Here is a 23004-nt window from a genome sequence, read left to right on the forward strand (position 1 = left end):
TGCCTGGTTCACACCGTGAAGCATGGAGTAGGAAGTGTGATGGTGTGGGGGTGCTTTGCTGGTGACACTGTTGGGGATTTATTCAAAATTGAAGGCATACTGAACCAGCATGGCTACCACAGCATCTTGCAGCGGCATGCTATTCCATCCGGTTTGCGTTTAGTTGGACCATCATTTATTTTTCAACAGGACAATGACCTCAAACACACCTCCAGGCTGTGTAAGGGCTATTTGACCAAGAGGGAGAGTGATGGGGTGCTACGCCAGATGACCTGGCCTCCACAGTCACCAGACCTGAACCCAATCGAGATGGTTTGGGGTGAGCTGGACCGCAGAGTGAAGGCAAAAGGGCCAACAAGTGCTAAGCATCTCTGGGAACTCCTTCAAGATTGTTGGAAGACCATTTCCGGTGACTACCTCTTGAAGCTCATCAAGAGAATGCCAAGAGTGTGCAAAGCAGTCATCAAAGCAAAAGGTGGCTACTTTGAAGAACCTAGAATATAAGACATATTTTCAGTTGTTTCACACTTTTTTGTTAAGTATATAATTCCACATGTGTTAATTCATAGTTTTGATGCCTTCAGTGTGAATGTACAATTTTCATAGTCAAGAAAATACAGAAAAATCTTTAAATGAGAAGGTGTGTCCAAACTTTTGGTCTGTACTTTATATACATAGGCTTGTTAGGCAGCCATAACATTAAAACCACCCACAGATACAGCAAATAAAACTGATTATCTTATTAAAGTGGCTTAAGGATCTCATAGACTTTACTTAGGGCCACATTGTGATGGCTAGATGTCAAAGGATATCCAAAATGGCAGATCTTGTGGAATGCTGATTACATGCAATGGTTAGAAGTTTATCAAAAGTGGTCAAAAGAAATACAACATGGATTGGCAACCGGGGGAGCAAATACTACTAGCCCATCTGGTTCAATCTCACAGAACTACTGTAGCACCCATTGTTGAAAAAGATAATGCTGTCTTAATTGGTGTGAGAACACACAGCTCATAGCGACATAATACTCTGAACAGTCAGCTGCAGTAACAACCCCTGTCCATTTATTAAATCACCTTCAATAGAAACGAACATCAGAACTGGGTCATGGAGCCATGGAAGAAGATGGCCCAATCTGAATAACCAGTTGTGTTGCTTATCTGAAGAAAAGATGCACCAGGATGGGAAGACAGCAAGCAGATGTAGTCAATGTGATTCTGATTTTTCAGGGCCATATTTGCTACTAGGCACTGGAGTTCCAGTGCCTATGGCAGAGGGTTGCGGCGCCGGCTGGACAGAAGATTTTTTTTTTCAAGATGCAAATACATATGACGCTATGAGTGCACTGACACTTACAGGGTTAGAGGAAAACTGATCTGTTCCCTGACCCAACATGCAGGGGTGAGCTCACAATGCTAATGTCGCTGCAGTGTAATGAGATCACTTCATCACTCTGCTGCCAACGTTGTAGAGCTCTGCAGAGAAGGAGAGTTGGGAGCAGGTGATTGCTTATAGAGCCAAAGATATAGGGCGCTTTTACTATAGACTAGGGTAGAGTGGCTTAGAGAGTGAGATATAATGTGAGGAATCATATGGTGTTGGACAGTGTGAAGAGGTGCATCATAGTGGCACAGTATTGAGCAGTGGCTGCATGGAGGGCTCAGTATGGAAAAGAGATAGAATGGGTAGCTCAATATGAAGAAAGGGCATTTTGGGGCTCATTGTGGAGAAGAGGTAGCATGGTGGGCTTAATATAGAGAAGAGACAGCCATTGGGGTGCTCAGTATGAAGATGGGGCAACATGGTGGGCTCAGTATGGAGCCTAGTATGGAGCAGGACAGCTTGAGAGCTCAGGATCAAGTAGGGGCAGCATGGGGGGCTCGAATATAAAAATGTGGCATCATAGGAAGCTCAGTCTGGAGAGTGGGAAAGCTTGGAGGCTCAGTATGGAGAGGAGATAGCATGGGGGGCTTAGTAAAGAAAAGTGGCAGCATGGGGGCTCAGCATCAAGAGTGGAGAAGCATGGGGGACTTATAGAGAAAAGGAAGCATAGGGGGATCAGTATGGAGAGGAGGGCAGCATGGGGGCACAGAATGGAGAGTGTGGAAACATGAGGACTTTAGTATGAAGAAGGGGCAGCACGACGGTCAAAATATGAAGAGGGGTTCAGTATAGAGAGTGGGCAGTCTGGGGGGACAGCGTGAAGATGAGGTTCAGTATGAAGAGGGGACAGCATTGGGGACAATGTGAAGTAGAGGCAAAATGGGGGCATAGTGTGATGATCATAGTTCAGAAGGAAGGTGTGGTGAGAGGTAAGTGTGATGGTTGTAGTTTAAAAGTAGGTGGTGTGACAGTTATAGTATATTAGGTGAGAGTTTTGCGGTGGGAGTATTTTATAAGAGAAGATACTGTGGAGGGCATGTATCGTAAGAGGAACAACGTGGGATCATTTTTTTGTGTAGAGAGCACAGTGAGCACAATGAGAGGAAATTATTTAGGCACAGTATATGGCTTTTCTGGGGCACAGCATGGGTGGTTATCTTTATTCAGGTGGCAATATGACACTGTTATTCATAGGGGCACTGTGTTGAGATGTGCTACAAAAGTCCGGAGAAGAGGGAAATCTACAGAGATGAGTTGTGGATGTGAAAAGTCATCATGACATCAAGACCAGATCAAGAAGAAAGGGATGAAAATAACTCCAATCAGAAAAGATGTCACCTATAAGGTACCAAGATCTAAGGGTGAATTTATACTGGACAATCACAGCCCTTTAAACGACCACTAACCAACTATATGAAACCGAACGGCATTCATTTAATAGCCTGTTTAGACAGGCCGACCATACTTTCACGTAGAGCGGATGCAGCAGAAAGTCATTGACTCCTTTCTCTTAAGTTGTACACTTCTAAGAGGTCTTTTGAGCAATGGGTGGGAATCTAAGAACCCTGACACCACTGTCCTGCTCTGAATTAAAAAGCATAAAAGATGTAAGATACATCCCAAAAGTTAAGTTACTCTGTGAATGTTAGTGCTCCTGGCTGCGTCTAATCAGTACTGTGGTTCCAATACAGTCTATAGTCTGATGATGGACGGTGACAAAACGCCCAACATCTATTTACAATTGTTAAAGGGAGTCTGTCACCCACAAAATGCATTTTAAATGGGCTATACAGTATTACACGCACGCCGCTAGATTCAGATAGGGCGAGATGGGTTTCATGAATTCGTTGGAATCCTGGGGGAACCATTACTCAGGGCGACCAAAGGCTGCAGCTTCTCTCAGCACACAACAGATTCAGTTGCTGACCAGACACATCTGACAAGAGTCTTTTTCAACAATTTAACAGTGGAATTTAATCTGAAGCACGGCCAGTGCAATTCAGGGATATTAGAGCAACAATATTCATTACAGTACAGTCTAATAAAGCAGGCATAGTAACGTCAGTCTCTTCAGTAGCATAATTCAGCACAGATTAGATCTATTAGCAGCATACTTCTATGCATACATAACCACAGTCTTTTCCTTCACAAGGACTCAATAGTACACAGCATTTGTTATCCAGCATGGAGATGAAGGGGGAGGGTTTGATGAGGGAGAAGATCCCTATGACACGATTCCTTCCCGTCCTTATCTTTCTGCCCGATAATACTCCACACTGTTAGCTCAGGGAGTCTATCTGACCTGTGTTTAGCTTCCCTCTGTCCTGACCTGAATTCTGTTCCCTTGCCTTCTGTGAAATACAGATCACACACCACCTTTCTCTTCGGCTCCAGCCAGACAGTAAACAAGTTTCCCACAATCCCCCTGGGGCTCAGCTAAAACACTCCCTGTCTCCTGTGACTGTGTTAACCCCTCTAGTTGCTGAATGCTTCTGGAGCACAACACTTCCTGTCTCCTGTGCTTGTGTTACTTCTAATAGTTGCTGGATGCTTTTGAAGCAACAGCACTACTTCTGCATGTCACAACAGTGCTGTAGGGGACTTATACTAGCACTATAGCTGTTACTAGTAAAGTGCCTGAGAAAATAACTTTAAATTCATATGAAAATAAGAGGCTTTTTGGTGCACCGATACTGCTCATCATTTATATATTGGGGCCCTTCTCCCGCTTCCCAGACAGTGCTTGCTTCCCAGAATAAGCAGTGCCTGAGTGTTGCTGGTTTGTGTGTGGCCACATGCATATGTAGTGGCTGGGCGCATTCTCCTCCCTGTCTCCTTTCTTCTAACGTCACTCACTGAATTTCCAGCCGTATTAGTGTAGCAAGTGGCGCCAGAAGACATGAGACAGGGAGGAGAACGCCCTCGGTCATACACATGCCCGCGGGCTTAATATTGTGCTCACTATATGCAAATGAGAAGGCGTAACAGTGCACCAAACTCTTTGCCATGCCAAAGGCGCATCGAAGAATTCTCATTTGCAGATGAATTAAAAATGATTTTCTCAGGCAATGTACCAGCAATAGGAACAGTGTTAGCATGGTTGTTATAGGGGCTAAGTCCCCTACAATACTGCATAATCCAGTTAAAATGCATTTTAGGGATACGGACTCCCTTTAAGGACATACTTGGAGTTACAATATCATGCCATACAATTACATATGCTGGAGCCAAGGGGCATAACAATCGTAGTCGCAGAGGGTGTGACCTCGACCGGGCCTGTGTGGGAGGGGGGCCCGCTGGCTCCTATTTCAGCTGGATGTGTGTCCTCGGACGCACATTCTGTGGAAATGCATTGCAGCGCAGACATCCACCAGGTCCCTGTGCTGCAATACTTAATGCCGGCCAATCAGAGGCCAGGAGCTGACGTAGGCGTGTCCATGATTGGGAGCGTATGGCAGTGACATCATGCGCTGCCCGTTGCTTGCATGCTGAAGTCAGCTGCTGGCTACTGAGCTACAGAAGATAATACCACGCGGCAATGTAGCGGAGGCAAGGCGAGTAGAATCGTTTATTTTTTATGTGTTAAAAACAGTAGAAGCACGGGGGACATATATACCAGGTAGGGGCCCAGGACCTGGGACATAGTTATCAGAATGGGAGACATATATACCAGGAAGGGGCCCAGGAGCTGGGACATACAGTCATGGCTGAAAGTGTTGGCACCCTTGAAATTGAAAGTATTTCTCCCAGAAAATTATTGCAATTACATATGTTTTGTTATACACATGTTTATTTCCTTTGTGTGTGTTGGAATTACACAGAAAAACAGAGAAAGAAAGGCAAATTGGACATAATTTCTCACAAAAGCCCCAAAATGGGAGAGAAAAAAATGTTGGCACCCTCAACTTAATATTTGGTTGCACCCCCTTTGGAATAAATAACTGCAATCAATCGGTTCCTATAACCATCAACAAGCTTCTTACTAGTGATGGGCGAGCACTTAAATGCTCGGGTACTCGTTACTTGGGTCGAGCACATTGGAATACTTGAGTGCTCGACCCAAGCAAAGAGCCCAATGTAAGTCTACTCGAGCATTTTTCAGTCGGCTCCCCCCGGCGGTCTACAGAGGGCCTAAAAATTGCCCAAATCGATGGGAACAGTGCTCAAATGACATCGGAACAGCATGTGGAAGACCCCTGGAAGCATTTCTGACTCCCAGGTCACTGCTGTCAACAACGTTGTCAGAGGTATTACGCCACTTTTACGGACTCAAAATAAAACATACTAAAACGAAACCAAAATGGATTTTCCTGTGAAATATGTTAAGGAACATCCTTTCCAGGGTAATGACTTGTATATAAGGCAAAATAAATAACCAAAAATAAAAATATTCCTCCACACCTTGGGCTATGTTCACACTTAGCGTTTTTGATGCGTTTTTGCACTTTTGCATTGCTTTCAACCGTGACAAATGCATTCACCAGGAAATGTCATTTTAACATTTTACAACCTTATCTGGCCATGTGGTGTGTGAGACATGATCAGACACATCCTGTTTCATTTATGAAGGAGGGACTCTGAAAGTCACAAAGTCTATTTTTATAGGGCCATCAGGCGGCCTTTACTATACTTAAAGAACCATCAGTCGGCTCTCACTATTCTTAGAGAGCCATCAGCAGGCTATGCTTTGTTATTCTAATTACTAAAGAGTGGGTCTCCTATACTGTTATTGCGTATGCAGTGAGTGGCAGGGCTGCCCAAAATTTGGACGCACCCCGAATACCCCTTTGAAAATTTGGACGCACCCCAATACCCCTTTGAAGAGAATTAGAGGAGGGCCTCCTGAAAACAATGTTCCCATTATTAGGAAGTGGGTCTCCCATACTGTTTGCCTATGCAGTGAATACAAGGGCTGCCAAAAATTTGGACCTACTCCAATGCCTCTTGGAAGAGACGTGGAGGTCAGAGGGCCTTTTGAAAACAATGTTCCCATTATTAGGAAGTGGGTCTCCCATTGTGTTTGCCTATGCAGTGAATGCAAGGATTGCCAAAAGTTTGGAGGCACTCTAATGCCCCTTGGAAGAGACGTGGAGGTCAGAGGGCCTTTTTAAAACAATGTTCCCATTATTAGGAAGTGGGTCTCCTATCGTGTTTGCCTATGCAGTGAATGCAAGGGCTGCCAAAAATTTGGAGGCACTCCAATGCTCCTTAGAAGAGATGTGGAGGTTAGAGGGCCTTTTAAAAACAATGTTCCCATTATTAGGAAGTGGGTCTCCCATAGTGTTGGCCTATGCAGTGAATGCAAGGGCTGCCAAAAATTTTGACCTACTCCAATGCCCCTTGGAAGAGACATGGAGGTCAGAAGGCCTTTTGAATACAATGTTGCCATTATTAGAAAGTGGATCTCCCATTGTGTTTGCCTATGCAGTGAATGCAAGGGTTGCCAAAAATTTGGAGACACTCTAATGCCCCTTGAAGAGACGTGGAGGTCAGAGAGCCTTTTGAAAACAATGTTCCCATTATTAGGAAGTGGGTCTCCCATTGTGTTTTCCTATGCAATGAATGCAAGGGTTGCCAAAAATTTGGAGGCACTCCAATGCTCCTTGGAAGAGACGTGGGGGTCAGATGACCTTTTGAAAATAATGTTCCCATTATTAGGAAGTGGGTCTCCCATTATATTTGCCTATGCAGTGAATGCAAGGGTTGACAAAAGTTTAGAGGCACTCCAATGCCCCTTAGAAGAGACGTGGAGGTCAGAGGGCCTCTTAAAAACAATGCTCCCATTATTAGGAAGTGGGTCTCCCATTGTGTTTGCCTATGCAGTGAATGCAAGGGCTGCCAAAAATTTGGAGGCACTCCAATGCCCCTTGGAAGAGACGTCGAGGTCAGAGGGCCTATTGAAAACTATGTTCCCATTATTAGGAAGTGGGTCTTCCACTGTGTTTGCCTATGCAGTGAATGCAAGGGTTGCCAAAAATTTGGACCTACTCCAATGCCCCTTGGAAGAGATGTGGAGGTCAGTGGGCCTCTTGAAAACAATGTTCCCATTATTACGAAGTGGGTCTCCCATAGTGTTGGCCTATGCAGTGAATGCAAGGGCTGCCAAAAATTGGGAGGCACTCAAATGCCCCTTGGAAGAGACGTAGAGGGCCTCATGAAAAAATGTTCCCATTATTAGGAAGTGGGTCTTCCATAGTGTTGGCCTATGCAATGAATGCAATGGCTGCCAAAAATTGGGAGGTGCCCAATGCCCCTTGGAAGAGACGTGCAGGAGGGCCTCATACAAAAATGTTCCCATTAGAAGATGGATGCATCCTCTTTGATTGTGAGCAGAGAGCGTTTCAGAAGACAGAGAAACTGGATGGTGATGCTAATTATGGCGTCATCGCGGCTCACCATCTTGGTGGAGTCCTCAAAGTTTTGGAGGATGGTACATATGTCTGACATCCATGTCCACTCCTAAGGTCTTATGTGTGGAGTCTGAACTGAATAGTGACGGCCTTGTTGATACTGGTACTCAACAACTGCGCTCTTCTGCTCACAAATCCTTCCCAATCCCAACATCTGCTGTCTAGAGTTCCAACGAGTGGGGACATCACACACCAGTCTGTGAGCCGGAAGCTGCAAACGCTGCTGAAACACGGCAAGGGCGGTGGAAGCTGTAGGTGACTTTCTAAAATGGGCACACAGGCGGCATACTTTAACAAGCAGATACGGCAGCTCCGGGTAGGATTTGAGAAACCGCTGAACCACGAGGTTAAGCACATGTTCCAGGCATGGTATGTATGTGAGCTGGCCTCACCTCAGAGCCGCCACCAGGTTCCGGCCATTGTCCCACACAACCATGCCTGGCTGTAGGTTTAGCGGTGTGAGCCACAGATCTTCCTGCTCTTTCAGAACTGTCCACAACTCTTCAGCATTGTGCGGTTTGTCACCTAAGGTGCAGGAGTCACAATGAGGTGCAGGAGCAGTAGACTGTGGGGGCAACCCTGATTGACCTAGGGCCCGCAATCCTTGGTGTCAGGAGGACGTGTTCCATCCCAAGGTCCGACTTGGTACCGGCTTACACTATGTTAACCCAGTGTGCCGTCAGCGAGATGTACCGTCCCAGCCCACAACCACTTGTCCACGTGTCCGTGGTTAGGTGGACTTTCCCAGTAACTGTGATGTTGAGGACACGGCTAATGTTTTGGGACACGTGCTTGTGTAATACGGGGACGGCACACTGGGAGAAATAGTGGCGGCTGGGGACAGAGTACCGAGGGATGGCCGCCGCCATCAAGATGGGGAATGCTTCTGTCTCCACGAGCCTAAAAGGCAACATTTCGAGTGCAAGCAGTTGCAAAATGTGGGAATTTAGTAGTGTGGCCTGTGGGGCGTTGGCTGCGTATTTGCACTTGCGTTCCAAGGTCTGGGGTATGGACAACTGAACGCTGCACTGGGACAAGGACGTGGACGTGCTTCCTGATGCTGCTAGTTGAGAGTGTGCAATGACAGGTGCTGGGCAGGAGGCATCTTGGCATACACCATGGACAGGGGATTGGCTTGCATGCACAACAGCGGAAGAAGCAGTGGTGCCACCCGCAGACACTGTTCCTGGGTCCTGGGGTTCAGCTTTGCTGCCATGTGCCTAATCATGCTGGTGGTGGTCAGGCTGGTATTTTTGCCACCCCTGCTGATGCAGGCCTGGCAGGTGGTGCAAAGGGCCTTTTTGGGGTTATTGGCAGAGTCTTTAAAAAACAACCAGACTTGGAAAGACCTAATAATTGTACTGGCAACTTCCATCGTGTTGGTGTTACAAGGAACGGTTGCCTGCTTCTTCCTGCCTGTTGGGGTGCTCTGCCTTCCTCCCACCGTGTGCTGCTGTCCTCGCTCTGCATGTCCTCCTGCCAGGTTGGGTCAGTTACTATATCATCCACCACCTCTTCTTTCACTTCTGCACCCTGGTCCTCCTCGTGACTTTCTGGCAATTGTGTCTCATCACCGTCCACTTCTTGTGACACTTTCCCACCGTCGCCTTTGTGTGACCGTGGCTGCTCAAATATTTGGGCATCACTACATGCGATCTCCTCTTGCCTTGCTTCAAGTGGACAGGGCGAGAGGCCTGAATCTATAAATGGAAAAGTGAACAGCTCTTCGGAGTGTCCAAGTGTGGGATCAGTTGTCTCTGGGCACTCGGCATGGTGGGAGGAAGGAGGTTCAGGGTGAGGAATATGCGGTCCAGACTCACGGCTACTGAGACTTGAGCGTGTGGAAGACAGGGTGGTGGTGGCTAAGTGACTGGAAGCATTATCTGCTATCCAACCAATAACCTTTTCACACTGCTCTGTGTTCAATAGTGGTGTTCTGCGGTCCCTTTTAATTGGTACAGGAAGGTCGAGCGAGAAGATGTGGGTGTTTCAACTTGCCCACAGCCCAGCCTCTGCATGCACTGTCACCATCACGTCCAATTCCCCCTCCCTTGCCACGTGCCTTGCCCATTTTAAATGGAGGACAATATCTTCCACGCTCACTACAAATGGCTGAATTTGGAGCGAACTTATATGTGATCCGTGTGACGGATAAACCACAGTTTTAAATAGCTGGCCTGTAGGTAACTATTTTGAATAGCAAACAGGTGTCAAAAACTTCGCTGCACACTGAAACTAATTTTTAATAAAGACCAGAAATGGCAGTATGTTATGAAAACATATATGTGATCCGTGTGATGGAGAAAACACAGTTTTAAATAGCTGGCCTGTAGGTAACTATTTTGAACAGCAAACTGGTGTCAATAGCTTCACTGACACACTGAAACAAAATTCCAATGGAGGACAGAAATGGCAATATTTTCAGCACAATTATATGTGATCCGTGTGACGGACAAACCACAGTTTTAAATAGCTGAATTTTTAGCGCTGTAATATGGAAAGGACCTGGCTATATTCTGCAGTGCCAACAAGCAAATGGCGCAGAAAAAGTGTGTTCTCTGGATTGCTTTTTAAGCAAATAATGAGGATTAAGATCCAAAAAAAAAATATTCCTGACCCCTGAGACCTGGGCCTATGTCCAAGAAATGTCTAACAGCAGCAGCAGCAGACAAAACTGGAATGGAGCCTCTTGTGCTATATGCACTGCAGTCTGCTATATACACTGATTGCCTGCCTATATACACTGCCTGCCTGATATACCTCTGCACATGGATTAGTCCTCAGAAGGACTGTTTGTTGAGATGGATAAGTGTCTCTAATATAGTTTGGTATACCTACATTAACTAGAAACAAGCAAATCTCTCCCTAGCTCAGCAGCACCACTCCCTACACTGTCTGATTCCGGAGTGACTGTTACGAGCATGGCGGCGCCAGGTGTGATATAGACCTGATGACACTGTGCCGCCAGCCAATCACTGTAATGCCACAACCAACATGGCTGCGGAATTACAGTGAGTGGCAGACAATCCCTGCATGTTCATTGGCTTTGCAAAGAGCACCAAACATGCAGGGAGGGGACCCGAGCTCCCACCGAGCAACCCCGCAAATACTCGGCGAGCGCTGAGCATCTCGAGCACTGAGATGCTTGGGCTCGCCCGAGCAGTAGCGAGCATGCTCGCTCATCACTACTTCTTACACCTCTCAACTGGGATTTTGGACCACTGTTCTTTTGCAAACTGCTCCAGGTCGCTCATATTTGAAGGGTGCCTTCTCCCAACAGCAATTTTAACATCTCTCCACAGGTGTTCAATGGGATTTAGATCCGAACTCATTGCTGACCACTTCAGAACTCTCCAGCACTTTGTTTCCATCCATTTATGGGTGCTTCTTGAAGTAGGTTTGGGGTCATTGTCTTGCAGGAAGACCCATGACCTAGGACACAAACCCAGCTTTCTGGCCCTGTGCACTTCATTGAGATCAAAAATCCATTGGTAATCTTCAGATTTCATGATGCCTTGCAGACAGTCAAGGCAGCCAGCACCAGAGGCAGCAAAACTACCCCAAAACATCAGCATGTCCACCATATTTAACTGTAGGTACTGTGTTCTTTTCTTTGTAGGCCTCATTCCATTTTCAGTAAACAGTAGAATGATGTGCTTTACCAAACAGCTCTATCTTGGTCTCATCTGTCCACAAGACACTTTCCCAGAAGGATTTTGGCTGTCACGTACATTTTGGCAAACGGCAATCTAGCTTTTTTATGTCTCTGAGTCAGCAGTGGGGTCCTCCTGGGTCTCCTGCTATAGCGTTTCATTTCATTCAAATATCGACAGATAATTCGCACTGATGCTGATGCACTGTGAGCCTGCAGGACAGCTTGAATTTTTTTGGAACTTTATTTGGGCTGCTTATCCACCATCTGGACTATCCTGCATTACAACCTTTCATCAATTTCTCTCTGCCATCCATGTCAAGGGAGATTAGTTACAGTGCCATGGGTTGTAAACTTCTTGATTATGTTGCACACCATGAACAAAGGAACAGCAAGATCTTTGGAGATGGACTTGTAACCTTGAGATTGTTGATATTTTTCAACAATTTTGGTTCTCAAGTTCTCAGACAGTTGTCATCTCTTTCTGTTCTCCATGCTTAGTGTGGCACACACAGACACACAATACAAAGATTGAGTCAACTTCTCCCCTTTTTATCTGGTTTCAGGTGTGATTTTCATATTGTCCACACCTGTTACTTGCCATAGATGAGTTTAAACGTGCATCACATGCTTGAAACAAAGTTGTTTACCCACAATTTTGGAAAGGTGCCAACAATTTTGTCGGGCCCATTTTTGGGATGTTGTGTGAAGTTATGTCCAATTTGCCTTTCTTTCTCAATTTTTTATGCTGTTCCAATACACACAAAGGAAATAAAAATGTGTATAACAAGTATAACAAAACATGTGTAATCGCGATAATTTTCTAGGAGAAATACTTAATTTTTTAGAACAATTTCAAGGGTGCTAACACTTTCCGCCATGACTGTATATACCAGGTTGGGGAACATATATACCAGGATGGGAGACATATACACCAGGAAGGGGCTCAGGATAGGGGCATATATACGAGGATGGGGAACATATATACCAGGTTGAGGGACATATATACCAGGACGGGAGAAATATAGACCAAGAAGGAGCCCAGGATTGGGGACATATATACCAGGATGGGGGACATATATACTAGGAAGGGGCCCAGGAGCTGGGCGTGTATGCCAGGATGGGGGACATAAATACCAGGATGGCGGAATATATACCAGGATGGGGGACATTACTCCATCTTATTTCCTAGATTTCAATCTGCATTTTATTCCTCTTTGATATTTTATAAATCCCATGATGATTAGCACAGCATCACATGAGCAGCTATGCCAGTACCATCTCAGTATGATTATCCTCTGCTAAATAAATGAATAGATTATAAGCATATAGTAAGTAGACTGAACTGTGATCTTCTACATTATAACTGTGTGACAGGAGCTGTGCAGTCATAATCAGTAACTGTGATAGGAGTTTCTGTCCACGGGCCATGGAAAATGTGTGTGGTACATATTATACAGTGCTAATAAACAGGAAGTTCTGGTGACTGAGATGGTGAACCCCTTCAGAGAACATAAAGCCATGCAATTCCCTGTCAGTCACCATGTGATCACATGATCCAATTGAAAAGAAAGAATCTAATGTTTTGGCTGATCAATATATATATATATAGTGGATAGAAAAAGCTTACACACCCCTGTTAAAATACCAAGTTTTTGTAATGTAAAAAAAATCATGCCAAGAAGTACTTTTTTCCACCTTTAATGTCACTCATTATTTATAAAAAGTCATTGATAAACTGAAATCATTTGAAGAGGAAGATAAAAATAACAAAACTAAAATAATGTGGTTGCATAAGTATGAACACCCTCTTATAATTCAGGATGTAGCTGTGTTCGGAATTAGCCAATCACATTTCAATGCATGTTGAATAGTATTCAGTACACAGCTGACATAATTTACTGTGATCCTGATTAATCTTATATAAAGTTTAGCTGTTCTAGTAAGATTCTCCTGACATTTTTTTAGTTGCATTTTACAGCAAAAGACATAGTCCATAAACAGCTTACAACACAGCAAAGAGATCTTATGGTTGAAAGTTATCAGTCAGGAGAAGGGTGCAAATAAATTTCCAAGGCACTCAATATACCATGGAACAATATGAAGGCAGTCATTAAGAAGAGTAACTGTTTTAATTTATATTACATATATTCTGATATATATCTTATCAGAGAAATCTGCTTCTTTCTCCTCATTGACTGATGTTTCATTTTAAAAATCCTCAATTCTCAGGTAAAATCTGTATTCAGTGAAGACAGATTGTTACATTAATGAGATAGGAGATGGGATGTGGACGGGAGGGCGAGGAGGAAGAAGCTCTGCCTGTAGCTCTTCCCTCCTCCTCAACCCTTCCCTCTACATAGAATCTTATTGGTAGCAACTCGCATCTCCTATCTCAGTAATGTAACAATCTGTCTTCACTGAGTAGAGATTTTACCCAATAATTGAGTATTTAGAGAATGAAAGATCAGTCCAGGAGGAGAAAGAAGCAGATTTCTCTGATAAGATATATTACAAAGTTGCTTATTTTCATGTGTACTATAAAAATTAAAACAATGGTTACTCTTTAAGTTTGGCGCTGTTATGCACACGCCCGGGCTAAGCGGCGTGTGCGTGTGATTGGTAGTGATTCCACTGGACCGTGCCGGAGAGTGAATGCCTGGAGGGGCGTGACTAAGTATTCACCCGATCCGACCAGGGTCGCACGACGGCATACGACGCCAGTGCACCAAGGAGGAACCGAGCAGAGGGACCAGGTGCTACTCCAGGACAGACCCCGGACACGGCTGTTGACCCACACAGGGGAATACAGGAACAGGCTGGTAGGCTGGCACACAGACTGGTGGGTATAGGCAGGCACGACTGGTATGCAGGCCGGCGGGTATGCAGGCAGGGGGGTAAAGGCAAGCACAGCTAGAGTGCAGACAGGGAGGCACTAGCAGGTAGGAACACAGGCGGGATAGGACCCAGTACACACCGGGACACAGGAACAATACAGGCAAAGGGGTACAGGCAAGCACGGCTAGAGTGCAGACAAGGCTGAGCAGGGAGGACAGGGCTCTGTTCACACGGAACAGACAGGAAGGGAAAGGCAGAGCCAGACACCCACAGGGTACTTGCAGTGAAGTAGCGAGTGGACCACAAACTCACAAACGGGAGTACAGAGACAACTGGCAGGAGTTAGGTACGAGTTCAGACTCTGCAGAAAAAGGAAGGGAACGGACATAGAGGCAAAAACAGGTAAAGGATAGGAGAGAGTTCAGACTGGAACTGAGTGTACGGAGGAGACCGACACTGCAGCGGGATACAGGAGCGGGTCTGGGAATACTGCCCCCAGAGAGGCGGGACGAACAGGCAAGGAGCGTGTTCAGACAGGACAGACAAGATACAGGAGCGGGTCTAGGTAATCGGCCCCTAGAAGGCAGGAGGAACAGGCTAGGAGCGTGTTCAGACAGGACAGACAAGAGAACACAGAAAGGACTCAGTTCAGACACGGGAACTAATGCCGAAAAGCAGGAGACATACAGGACTCAGCTCAGACACGGGAGCTGATACCGCAAAGCAGGAGACATACAGGACTCAGTTCAGACACGGGAGCTGATACCGCAAAGCAGGAGACATACAGGACTCAGTTCAGACACGGGAGCTGATAACGCAAAGCAGGAGACATACAGGACTCAGTTCAGACACGGGAGCTGATACCGCAAAGCTAGAGACATACAGGACTCAGTTCAGACAGGGGAGCTGATACCGCAAAGCAGAAGACATACAGGACTCAGTTCAGACAGGCCTGGAAATACAGCCTCCAGGAAAGGCAGACAAGGAAACAAAGAACGGGACCTGGCACCTTCAGAGTGCAAGCACACACTGAAGGAAACACTATGCTCAGGCAGGGATAGAAGGGAGCTGCTGAGCTATATACCAAGTGTCAGACAGCAATAGGCTGAGGACGCACAAGGGGTGTGACCCACAGCAGGTACAAAAAGCAGGAAGTGATCGGGCGCCGCCCTTAGGCAGCAGAGACAGACACAAACAGACAGCATGGAGGGAAGCCAGAGAGACATTCTGGACAGGAGATCAAGTGCGCGCTCCTGCACAGTGGGAGATGGACCACTATGCAAGGACGCCGCCAGGTATGTTACAGTACCTCCCCCCTTACGCCCCCTCTTCTTCAGGCCTGCCAGAATCTTCCGCAGGGAATTCGAGGACCAGTCGTTCACTGGGTTGGAGGGGGACAGAGACTTGAGGGTAATCTCTGCTTCGAGGTACATCTTGTCAAGCTCACAGGAAAAAATAGACGGGTTATCAGGTACATAATGAGGAAAAGTCACTGTCTCTTTGTTATCTGGTGGTATCCCGGAGGATTCAGGAAACAACTGGAGGTCCTCCGCCGGGTCAGAAGAGTGCAGAGGCTCAGAGAAAACAACTGCTTCAGAGTACACTAGGTCGGACTCACTGGAGGAAGCAGGCGAGGTATCGGGTACCGAGTATAGGAAAGTCTCTGTCCATTCACCACCAGGTGGCACCCCGAAGGGTTCTGAACACAACTGGAGGTCCTCCGCCTGGTCGGAGGGGTGTAGAGACTCAGGAGTAACCTCTGCTTCGGAGTACACTAAGTTGGACTCACTGGACGAAGCGAGCGAGGTATCAGGTACAGAGTATAGGAGAGTCTCTGTCCTTTCGCTACCAGGTAGCACCCCGAAGGGTTCAGGAGACAACTGGAGATCCTCCGCCTGGTCGGAGGGGTGTAGAGACTCGGAGGTAACTACCACTTTGGGGTACCCATTGTCAGGCTCACAGGACGAAGCGGACAAAGTATTGAGTACCGGGTGTAGAGAAGTCTCTCTCCATTTGTCATCGAGTGGTATCCCGGAGGGTTCAGGAGGCAACAGGGGATCCTCCGCCAGGTAGTAGAGGTGCACAGACTCTGAGGTAACCACAGCTTTGGAGCATCCTTGGACATGCACACCGGTTAAAGAGAAAGAAGCATCTGATGCCGGGTGCAGGAAGTTCTCCTGTGTGGAGTCTGGATGGGCAGGAGTCTCTTCGGCCAGGAGAACTGGTGCACTACCCACGCACATTACCCATTGGGGTTTCTCCGGGATACAGGGAGATGAAGCTTCAGTAGGGACTTCAAGGTTGGGGTCAGGAGGTCTCAGGGAGGACAGACCCTGGCGTGACGGCTTGCCTCTAAGTCTAGCACGTCTGGACTGCCTCTTGAGGTTGAGAGAAGTATTCCGGAAAGCGTAGTCACCCTGTGAGGATTCTGGGTGGGCAGTAGTCTCATTGGGCTGGAGGACTATTGCGCTACCCACACACATTACCCGTCGGGGCTGCTCCGGGATATTGGGAAGTGAAGCTTCAGCAGGGGCTTCAGAGTTAGGGTCCTCGAAGACCATACGAAATGCCACCAGGAAGGCCTGCAGGTCAAGGATGACAGGATCCCATGCTTCCCATAGGGGAGTGACCCATTTCAAGGCATCACCCGCTAGGTAGTCAATCATAAAGGCCACTTTAGCCCAATCGGAAGGAAAATAGAGAGGGTAGGCCTTAAAGTGTAGCATGCATTGCTCCACAAATGCACGACACTGTCTTGGATCCCCATAGTAACGTGGCGGATCCGCAGGAACGAGGGCTGATAGATCCATCTGGACGGGTGCGTAATTCGCCTGGAACTCAGCTAAAGGGGGAAAAAAATTTATTTATTTTATTTTAATGCATGTATTCGCTGGAAAAACTTCTCAAAGAGCGAAGGCCGTGGGGCTCAACGGGAACCATGGCCTGAGCATGCTGTTATGCACACGCCCGGGCTAAGCGGCGTGTGCGTGTGATTGGTAGTGATTCCACTGGACCGTGCCGGAGAGTGAATGCCTGGAGGGGCGTGACTAAGTATTCACCCGATCCGACCAGGGTCGCACGACGGCATACGACGCCAGTGCACCAAGGAGGAACCGAGCAGAGGGACCAGGTGCTACTCCAGGACAGACCCCGGACACGGCTGTTGACCCACACAGGGGAATACAGGAACAGGCTGGTAGGCTGGCACACAGACTGGTGGGTATAGGCAGGCACGACTGGTATGCAGGCAGGCGGGTATGCAGGCAGGGGGGTAAAGGCAAGCACAGCTAGAGTGCAGACAGGGAGGCACTAGCAGGTAGGAACACAGGCGGGATAGGACCCAGTACACACCGGGACACAGGAACAATACAGGCAAAGGGGTACAGGCAAGCACGGCTAGAGTGCAGACAAGGCTGAGCAGGGAGGACAGGGCTCTGTTCACACGGAACAGACAGGAAGGGAAAGGCAGAGCCAGACACCCACAGGGTACTTGCAGTGAAGTAGCGAGTGGACCACAAACTCACAAACGGGAGTACAGAGACAACTGGCAGGAGTTAGGTACGAGTTCAGACTCTGCAGAAAAAGGAAGGGAACGGACATAGAGGCAAAAACAGGTAAAGGATAGGAGAGAGTTCAGACTGGAACTGAGTGTACGGAGGAGACCGACACTGCAGCGGGATACAGGAGCGGGTCTGGGAATACTGCCCCCAGAGAGGCGGGACGAACAGGCAAGGAGCGTGTTCAGACAGGACAGACAAGATACAGGAGCGGGTCTAGGTAATCGGCCCCTAGAAGGCAGGAGGAACAGGCTAGGAGCGTGTTCAGACAGGACAGACAAGAGAACACAGAAAGGACTCAGTTCAGACACGGGAACTAATACCGAAAAGCAGGAGACATACAGGACTCAGTTCAGACACGGGAGCTGATACCGCAAAGCAGGAGACATACAGGACTCAGTTCAGACACGGGAGCTGATACCGCAAAGCAGGAGACATACAGGACTCAGTTCAGACACGGGAGCTGATAACGCAAAGCAGGAGACATACAGGACTCAGTTCAGACACGGGAGCTGATACCGCAAAGCTAGAGACATACAGGACTCAGTTCAGACAGGGGAGCTGATACCGCAAAGCAGAAGACATACAGGACTCAGTTCAGACAGGCCTGGAAATACAGCCTCCAGGAAAGGCAGACAAGGAAACAAAGAACGGGACCTGGCACCTTCAGAGTGCAAGCACACACTGAAGGAAACACTATGCTCAGGCAGGGATAGAAGGGAGCTGCTGAGCTATATACCAAGTGTCAGACAGCAATAGGCTGAGGACGCACAAGGGGTGTGACCCACAGCAGGTACAAAAAGCAGGAAGTGATCGGGCGCCGCCCTTAGGCAGCAGAGACAGACACAAACAGACAGCATGGAGGGAAGCCAGAGAGACATTCTGGACAGGAGATCAAGTGCGCGCTCCTGCACAGTGGGAGATGGACCACTATGCAAGGACGCCGCCAGGTATGTTACAGGCGCAAACATGACATTACCTAGAACTGGACGTTCCTCAAAAAGTGATGAAAAGACAAGAAAAAAATTGGTCCATAAGGCTATGAAGAGCACTTCAGCAACATTAACAGGGAGGCAGAAATTTCTGGAAAGTACAGGTTGTGTACTGCATGTGACTATAATCTCCTATATTCTTCCTATGTCTGGCCTGTAGGGTAGGTTGGCAAGACTGAAGCCTTTTCTTGGAAAAAATACAAAAACATCCAAGCCTGGCTATTGTTTTACTCAAACCTATATTAAGTCTGCCAAAAGCATGTGGGAAAATGATCTATGATCTGATGATTCCAAAAGATATGCTTGAAACATAGGCAACACTGTCCAGCACTGAAAGAACACTATACCCACAGTGAGGCATAGTGGAGGCAGCATTATGCTTTGGGGCTGTTTTTCGGCAGCTGTAACAGGGACTTTAATAAATGTGGAGGGAATTATAAATAGTACCAAATAGCAGTTAATTTTGTAACAAAATCTTCAGGCCTCTGCTAAAAAGCTGAAGATGAAGAGAAAATGTACCTTTCAGCGCCACAGTGACCCTAAGCATACCTCCAAATCATCAAAAAAATGGCTTCACCGGAAGAAGATCAAAGTTTTGGAATGGCTAAGCCAGTGCCCAGACCTGAATCCAACTGAAAATCTGTGGGTTGAGCTGAAAACAGCTGTACACAGGAGATGCCCTCTGAATCTGACAGATTTATAACACTACTGCAAGGAAGAGTGGATAAAGATTGTCAATTCTATATGTGCTATGCTGATAGATTCCTACCCAAAGAAACTGAATGCTGTCATAAATTCAAAGGGTATTTCAACGAAGTACTAGTTTAATGGTGTGCATATTGATTCAATCCCATTATTTAATTCTTTACTCTTCTTTTTCCACCCAAAAAGATTTCAGTTTATTGTTCAACTGAATTGTATAGATGATAGGTCACATTAAAGGTAGAAAATTTTCAGAAATTCTTCTTAGCATAATTTTGTATCCACAGTATATACATATATATATTTATATACACTGCTCAAAAAAAATAAAGGGAACACTTAAACAACAGAATATAACTCCAAGTAAATCAAACTTCTGTGAAATTAAACTGTCCACTTAGGAAGCAACACTGATAGACAATCAATTTCACATGTTGTTGTGCAAATGGAATAGACAATAGATGGAAATTATTGGCAATTATCAAGACACCCTCAATAAAGGAGTGGTTCTGCAGGTGGGGACCACACACCACATCTCAGTACCAATGCTTTCTGGCTGATGTTTTGGTCACTTTTGAATGTTGGTTGTGCTTTCACACTCGTGGTAGCATGAGACGGACTCTACAACCCACAGAAGTTGCTCAGATAGTGCAGCTCATCCAGGATGGCACATCAATGCGAGCTGTGGCAAGAAGGTTTGCTGTGTCTGTCAGCCTAGTGTCCAGAGGCTGGAGGCGCTACCAGGACACAGGCCAGTACACCAGGAGACGTGGAGGGGGCCGTAGGAGGGCAACAACCCAGCAGCAGGACCGCTACCTCCGCCTTTGTGCAAGGAGGAACAGGAGGAGCACTGCCAGAGCCCTGCAAAATTACCTCCAGCAGGCCAGAAATGTGCATGTGTCTGCACAAACGGTTAGAAACTGACTCCATGAGGGTGGTATGAGGGCCCGACGTCCACAGATGGGGGTTGTGCTCACAGCCCAACACTGTGCAGGATGCTTGGCATTTGCCACAGAACACCAGGATTGGCGAAGTCTCCACTGGTGCCCTGTGCTCTTCACAGATGAAAGCAGGTTCACACTGAGCACATGTGACAGACGTGACAGAGTCTGGAGACGCAGTGGAGAGCGATCTGCGGCCTGCAACATCCTTCAGCATGACCGGTTTGGTAGTGGGTCAGTAATGGTGTGGGATGACATTTCTTTGGAGGGCCGCACAGCCCTCCATGTGCTCGCCAGAGGTAGCCTGACTGCCATTAGATACCGAGATGAGATCCTCAGACCCCTTGTGAGACCATATGCAGGTGCGGTTTGCCCCGGGTTCCTCCTAATGCAGGACAATACCAGACCTCATGTGGCTGGAGTGTGTCAGCAGTTCCTGCAAGATGAAGGCATTGAAGCTAAGGACTGGCCTGCCCGTTCCCCAGACCTGAATCCGATTGAGCACATCTGGGACATCATGTCTCGCTCCATCCACCAACGGATGGTTTAGTCCAGGTCTGGGAGGAGATCCCACAGGAGACCATCCGCAACCTCATCAGGAGCATGCCCAGGCGTTGTAGGGAGGTCATACAGGCACGTGGAGGCCACACACAATACTGAGCCTCATTTTGACTTGTTTTAAGGACATTACATCAAAGTTGGATCAGCCTGTAGTGTGTTTTTCCACTTTAATTTTGGGGGTGACTCCAAATCCAGGCCTCTACTGGTTAATAAATTTGATTTCCATTGGTGATTTTTGTGTGATTTTGTTGTCAGCACATTCAACTTTGTACAGAGCAAAGTATTCAATGAGAATATTTCATTCATTCAGATCTAGGATGTGTTATTTGAGTGTTCCCTTTATTTTTTTGAGCAGTGTATATATCATATTAATATGACATGCCATTATTTTAACACTAGTATCTGGACTACATATATATATATATATATATATATATATATATATATATATATATATATATATATATATACATATATATATATAATCCAGATACAAGTGTTAAAATAATGGGATGCGCATAATGGTTTCCATCCTCACTCACTTTGATTATAATACGTTCCTTACTATCACAGCAGATTTAACACAGTGTAGAAACGAACTTTTGAGTTCAGCGTGTATTTTTTTTTTTTTTTGGAGCGCTGCATAATTTTGTGTTCACTGATGCAATGCAGAACTAGAAACAGCTGTTGGGTTTTAGGCTATTAAATGATGTCATTATAGTTAACATGATTAATGCTGGAGGAGGTGATGTTGATATGCAGGCTGATACATGTGGTAATATGAATATTATCATTACTATAGGTCACATGTGTCACAGTACACTATTATAGATAGATATTACGTTATGGAAGTAATTAATATTTTTTGCAGTTACTTACCCTTACAAAGCTGGCTGGAAACCATCCTTCCTCATCATCTATCTGACCCCACCACCAGTCCTTATTAGAAGCATCTAGGACCTTGATGACGTCTCCAGCTTTAAATGCCAACTCCCGGTTGGCCATGGTGACGTGATCCCATGCTGCCTCAGCACTTACAATAGATCCACCGCTGATCAGCTGTAGAGACAAGAGAGGGTCATCAGTGTTATTTTGCTCAGCCGGTTTTGCTATTGTTATACAATAAAAAAACATATTAATTTCAAAACGCACAACATACCACAAAATACAGTAGGTGAATGACTGCTGCAGTACTGCACGAGCTAACCTAGTGCCCACCATCACAACCCCAATCAGCACATTCACAGGGTGACATGTAAATCTGATGCCAGGCAGCAACACAACATAAAAACAGAAACATTTCAGCTTAGGGAGATAAGGCAAAGAAGGAAGCAATATGAATGAAATGGCACATACTGATCCATGCAAATATATTCTTACAATGGAGCTGTGTGCACCAGGGTAATGATACTAGAGTTACGACTATACGGTTCATAAAGTTTTAGAGTTACAACTATACAGTTCATAAAGTTTAACAAACGATTTACAACATGCATTCAGTTGTATGTACTGCACAATTGATACAGTCTATTTCAACCAACAAAAATATTAAACTATAGAGGTCTTTCCCTCTTCATAAGCATTCTAAGTAAAGGCACTTTTTTTCCCTCAATCCCCAATATTGCTACACCAGCTATTGTTCAAAGGCCTGTCTGTCCTGAAATAAAAACCACACTCTAAGATATTCTGAAATAGTTGTCCTGGAATAAAAAAGCATTTTGCACAATTATCATAGTTTCACAGTTTTAAGATTATAGGTAGACATAAATCAATCGAATTTGACTTTAGTTGCTCTTCTATGTTCAGCTACGTCCTTCATATACATTGGAGCCGAAAATAGTACACAGTATTCTAAGTGTGGCCACACTAGTGACTTGTATAGAGGCCAGACTATGGTCTCCTCTTGAGCATCTATACCTCTTTTAATGCATCCCATGATATTATTTGCTTCGGCAACTGCAGCTTGCT

General features: G+C 46.2%; 1 protein-coding gene across 2 annotated transcripts in view; it reads right to left on the reverse strand.

Moving 5' to 3' along the window:
* ARHGEF9 (Cdc42 guanine nucleotide exchange factor 9) overlaps positions 1-23004 on the reverse strand; it is a 587846-nt gene that overhangs the window by 208053 nt on the left and 356789 nt on the right. For both annotated transcript variants that reach the window (XM_073641046.1, XM_073641047.1), the window contains one exon: positions 21916-22095. In XM_073641046.1, coding sequence (XP_073497147.1) covers positions 21916-22095 — 180 coding nt within the window. The remainder of the gene's footprint in view (positions 1-21915; positions 22096-23004) is intronic.

The sequence above is a fragment of the Phyllobates terribilis genome, unplaced genomic scaffold (assembly GCF_046119375.1).
Source record: "Phyllobates terribilis strain yellow unplaced genomic scaffold, ASM4611937v1 Scaffold_7__3_contigs__length_470593459, whole genome shotgun sequence".
Taxonomy (NCBI): domain Eukaryota; kingdom Metazoa; phylum Chordata; class Amphibia; order Anura; family Dendrobatidae; genus Phyllobates; species Phyllobates terribilis.